Source organism: Kryptolebias marmoratus, linkage group LG4, assembly GCF_001649575.2.
Source record: "Kryptolebias marmoratus isolate JLee-2015 linkage group LG4, ASM164957v2, whole genome shotgun sequence".
Taxonomy (NCBI): domain Eukaryota; kingdom Metazoa; phylum Chordata; class Actinopteri; order Cyprinodontiformes; family Rivulidae; genus Kryptolebias; species Kryptolebias marmoratus.
Genome location: NC_051433.1, coordinates 29,936,241 through 29,941,204, shown reverse-complemented (window position 1 = coordinate 29,941,204; position 4,964 = coordinate 29,936,241). Strand labels below are relative to the sequence as shown.

At 43.5% G+C, this 4,964-nt stretch overlaps 1 protein-coding gene across 2 annotated transcripts in view; it reads right to left on the bottom strand.

Moving 5' to 3' along the window:
* The window catches only part of mtmr14 (myotubularin related protein 14), a 17,061-nt gene extending 12,888 nt beyond the window's left edge, over positions 1-4,173 (bottom strand). Inside the window, exons 1-3 of one of the 2 annotated variants that reach the window (XM_017437135.3) lie at positions 3,407-4,173; positions 2,695-2,843; positions 1,307-1,415 (exon numbers count right to left, since the gene is read on the bottom strand). In XM_017437135.3, coding sequence (XP_017292624.1) covers positions 1,307-1,415; positions 2,695-2,843; positions 3,407-3,541 — 393 coding nt within the window. In that variant the 5' untranslated portion in view covers positions 3,542-4,173. The remainder of the gene's footprint in view (positions 1-1,306; positions 1,416-2,694; positions 2,844-3,406) is intronic. The other variant, XM_017437133.3, reaches the window with a different exon arrangement.
* Positions 4,174-4,964: the final 791 nt, after the last annotated feature.

Sequence of the window (4,964 nt, the reverse complement as noted above, 5' to 3'; positions counted from 1 at the left end):
TCCAACCGCTGCCCCCGTCTTTCTGTCCAATGGGAGCAATGACCGTCACCCACGTGGCTTTGTTTATAAATTATAGTCCGCTTACAAAAAAGCACAATGTGAATGCAAACCGCACCAAACAAAAAAAAATAAAGTCCACTTTTGGTCCGGACCAAACAAGCGGACCAAAGGACTTTCCTGGTGTGAATACAGCCTGAATACGACCTTAGAGTTTGCCATGTATGGATGACTGAGGATCTATACCAACAAAATTTAAATCTAATTTCTAAACAAAGAAATGGGATGAAAAAAAGTAACTTAAAATAAACTAGATTAATTGGGTTCACTGGAAGTTAAAACTAATCAGCAACATTATTCCAATTAGAAATAAAACTGAGCGGTCTTTTTATTAGACTAGAAAATAATATTGCTCCAACATTCGTATTATTTACTGATATTGTTCACGATTGAGGTCATCTAATCAAATATTGATTCAGATTCCAGTTGGATGATTTTACATAAAATGCTTGAGTGCATCCTCACAGTGACAGTCTGCCAAGTCTGCAGGCTGTGACACTGACAGCATTTTAACACCTGAAGAGGAAACTCACAGCAGCAGATCCCTGTTAGCGCCATCCAGGGGCTGGGTAAGAAATGACACAGCTTAGTAAAATCTGTGTGTGGTGGAACGTCTCTAAAAACTCTATGATTTACCATCCAGGAAATCTATCAAAGTTTAATGTCCCCAAACTGTACAACCAAGAGCCATCACACTTGATGTTTAAAGATGAAGTTATACATCTGACACACCGTCTTTCACACTTTCTAAAACGTAAAAATCTATTCATCTCTTTTCTCTACCTTTTTAACATCATTGTTCCCAAATGAACACACACTGGATCTCATTCAGCTGAACTTTTGCAAACTAAACATGTCTGTCACTGGATTTAAGAACTATTAGAACAATCTGAACCAGAACCAGCTCCTGAGCCTGAATGAACCACAGCCAGAATAAAAAGCTTTGACATGTTCTATGATCCTGACCCACTGGAGAACTGAAAGTGTTACAGACACACTCACAGCCTGGGCTTTAATATCATACAGGTGACTTATCAAGATTTTCCTCTCAAACATGAATGTTAAACCCAGACGGACGGAGAATTTTCCCCCACAAACATGCTAGGATTGCCCTGATAAGGGCACCATTTCAGGCTCTGTTCCTATTGGTCTGTTAGTAAAAGGAAGTCATAACTTTCATATCTTGTGTGGGACAACCGAACAGCACAGAGTTTATCAGGTTTAACTGGTAATCATGAAAGACAAATACCTTTCCGTTGTAGAGGATGACCGGACAGACGAATCTCCCTCTGCAGCGAGCCAGCTTACTGCGGTTCACCAGGTCCTGCAGCTTACTGATCTGCACCGAGCTCTCAAACCTGCTCACACAAACAGTCACAGGGTTTCCACTTCAGTCCCTGTCATAAAACAAGCTCATACAGCTGATGTTTTCTCAGATCAAACTGGTTTTCTCATCACTGCTGCAGCCTCAGGTCTCCTCACTGCAGAACCCCATGGATTACTGCACTGTCTGAGGTCCTTACATCAACCTGAACCAGGCAGCAACAGCCATTTCTTTAATGATATTCAACTTCTAAACATCCATAATTAAACTGGAATTCTACATTTTATGACTGCTGTAGTAGAGGCAGAAGAAAGCTCCTAGAAAGGCAGTATCTCACTGGGCTGAGACTGTGGGGCACTGGTTGGCTACTTAAAAATGTGAGAAAACAGGTTTTCTGTTGCAGTCTCACTGAATTGACTGTTTGCAAACAGGTGAGCAGCGAATTGTGCCGCTTATTTTGTGAAAATCACGTTATCTTCTCGCCCACACACCACACCAGCCTCGGCCCACTTTGTGCACACCCTGCGTGGGATGTGGGGGACTGTTGGTGCTGGTCAGGGGGTGATAGAGAAGAAGTAACCAGGAACATCTGCTTTGAAGTGTGGCGTTTGCTGCTGATGTGTTTTGACTTTTACTTTGTGTGACATGCACAGAATCTGCAGACAGGATATTGTCTGTATGACACAACACCTGGATGTGTTGTTAGTAGGCCGCTGTGACAGACTGATGAGTAGGAAAAGTTTCTGCATCAAAGTGAAACACTTTCAAACACCTAATACACTGAAGAGGCTAAACCCTGACATACCATTACAAACCTTTGTCCCCATTACAAGATGCTCAGCTGATATTCTAATCGAAACATGCAGGACTCCAGCCGGATCATGTCCACCTGCCTGGAGTCAACTCATGTTTGGGATTTAAACTCTGATTTGAATGTTTCAGACATCCCAGTAGCTGTTTATAACTCAACATAAACAGAGCAAACCTAGACTTATTGTCAGTGAACACTTCAGTGGTGTTTGTGTTTGAAACAACGGAGAGTGTTGGTCAGGAGACAAAACAGGAGGGGGAGTTTGTTTGGAAGATGCAGCATTAACCAGCTGTGAGAGGGAATGGTTCCTGTTTCACTCAGTGTCTAAGCCGTCACTTTGCCCCTTCGCCTCTTTTGAGCCAAAAGGAGCCAGACATGTAGGCTGACCTTTGCCCCCTGCAGGGCAGTAAGGTTAGAGGAGAGACACAAACAAACAGACTAAATGTACCGGCTGGACTTTGCTCCTGGAAATGATTAAATGGAGCGAGCAGCGAGGAAGTACCTGTCTCTATCCACATCTGTACATTCATACTCCAGGAACACGATCTGACGTGGGTAGTGGCCACACACTTCTCCATTTGAGTTATAGATGATACTGTACTTGTAATCTCTCGCAAACAGCTCAAGACAACGCTTCTCTATCGCCTCCACCTGAAAGTAAAAACAAACCAACATCAGAAAGCTTGGAATGGTTGGTACCATGGAAAACAGCAGATTAAATGTGTTACATATACCCTTACATACCAAAGTTACACAGAATGACACACATATAACATAATATTATTTGGATCCCAAAACTAATGTTGCCTTCTCAGTAGCAGCTTACAATAATGGATATATACGAAGTCTTGTGAGTTAATTATTCCACCTTTTCTGTGTATTTTGATTGAAAAGCTTTGTAACCAGCGTAGAAGCAGACTTGACGGCAGTGAAGAGTTTAATAGTTATTTTGGACAGGCTGGTTTCAAAGGTTAGACTCTATATATCTGTCCAGAACACGTGATTCAGTGTGTTTTCACACTTGAACTGTGAAAAAATGCTGAAAACATAACACATTTTAATTTACATCGAGTCTTTTATATAACTACAACTTTTTGGTCTTTGCAGAGGTTCCACAGCAGGACCTTTATGTGATAAATATCCATATTTAGTCTAAATTCAGTGATTCTTACATAACATTTTGGTTTACAATTCAAGGAAAACCAATATCTTACCCGGGCAGTGGCTTCCTTTGCTCTGTACTGAGTTTTGGAAAATAAATCTATCAAATCCGAGATTTCCTGGCTCTTTCTGACCGACAGCCCGGAGGCTGTGAAGCCGCCGGCCGCGGAGGGAGAGGCGGCCATCATGGCGCCTCGACCTACGGACTGAAGCCGGACTTCACCCCCTTCAAAGACCGCAGAGCCCTGTCCGTTGGGACGGGAAGACCGACCAGGCCATCCCTTCCCGGCGAGCTTTTTCCTGACTGCCCGCTTGAGGGGGCCGGAGCCGGGGAGTCCTCTTGAATTCAGGGCAACGGCGAGCTGCTCCACTACACCCCCAGAACACAAGCTGCTGGCCGGCTGCCGCCGCTGCTAGCTGCCGGTGTAGCTCGGTTAGCTCTGAAGCTAGCTCAACTCCCCGGATGTAGGAGTCTTAGGCATCACCCCGGCGCCGTGTTGGGTTTGTTGGCTTTATGTTTCTGGCACAAAGGCGAACTGCTGCCGGTCCGACAGTCCGGTCCTGCTAACGCTGAAGTCCCGTCACCTGAGCTCAGGAAACCTCCAGGATCCTCCCGGGCCTGTTCAGGTTCCCTCAGCGTCTCGTCCTCATGTCTCCTTAGAAACCGCGTTTATGACAGAAGACGAATAAAGGAAAAGTAACCCCAGATATGACAATAGGAAACGTGGACAACAGCTCAAACAGAACAATCCGGTGCTGAAAGTTTACCAACAAACGATAAACAGGAAGCTTTGAAGTCACATGATGTACATCTCCTTTTTAAAAAAAAAAAAAAAAAAAAAATCATAACTGCAGCGCCACCCTCCGGCGAGCCGAGGAACATACCCTCCAAACTAAAGCATCTGTTTTATTTAAAAGGTTTGGAGCTGAATAAAATGTCCTACAGTCAGAAAGGCTGGGGCTCAGACCTGAACAAAACCCATTTAGGCCTGATGGAAAGCAGAGACTAAACTGACATGAAAGTCATTGTGGTTTATTGGTTCTGCAATTTTAAAATGGTCAGGACCGCTTATTATGTTATCAGTCTCTCAGATAGGTGTGGAGGAACTTTGACCCACTTTCTTTTTACAGTGTTACTTCAGTTCATTGAGGTTTGCAGACATTCTTTCGTCTCTATTCAGGTCCCACCACATTTCAACCAGGTTGGGATCTGAACTCTGACCGAACCACTCCAGCACCTTGATTCTTTTCTTTGTGAGCCGTTCTGTTGTAGACTAGCTGCTGTGTTTGGGATCATTGTTCTGTTGCATCAGGATCCAATCTGGTTCTACTCTCCAGCTGTCAGACAGATGGTTTAACATTTGGTCTGCAGAGAAGTTTGTGGTCGACTCAGTGGCTATAGCAAGCCCAAACCATCAGCTGTCCTCCACCGTGCTTCACAGTTGGCATGAGGTGTCTGTGCTGTTACAGTACAGGTGCTGGTCATAAAATTAGAATATCATGAAAAAGTAGATTGATTTCAGTAATTCCATTTAAAAAGTGAAACTTGTATATTATATTCATACATTACATACAAACTCATATATTTCAAATGTTTATTTCGTTTAATTT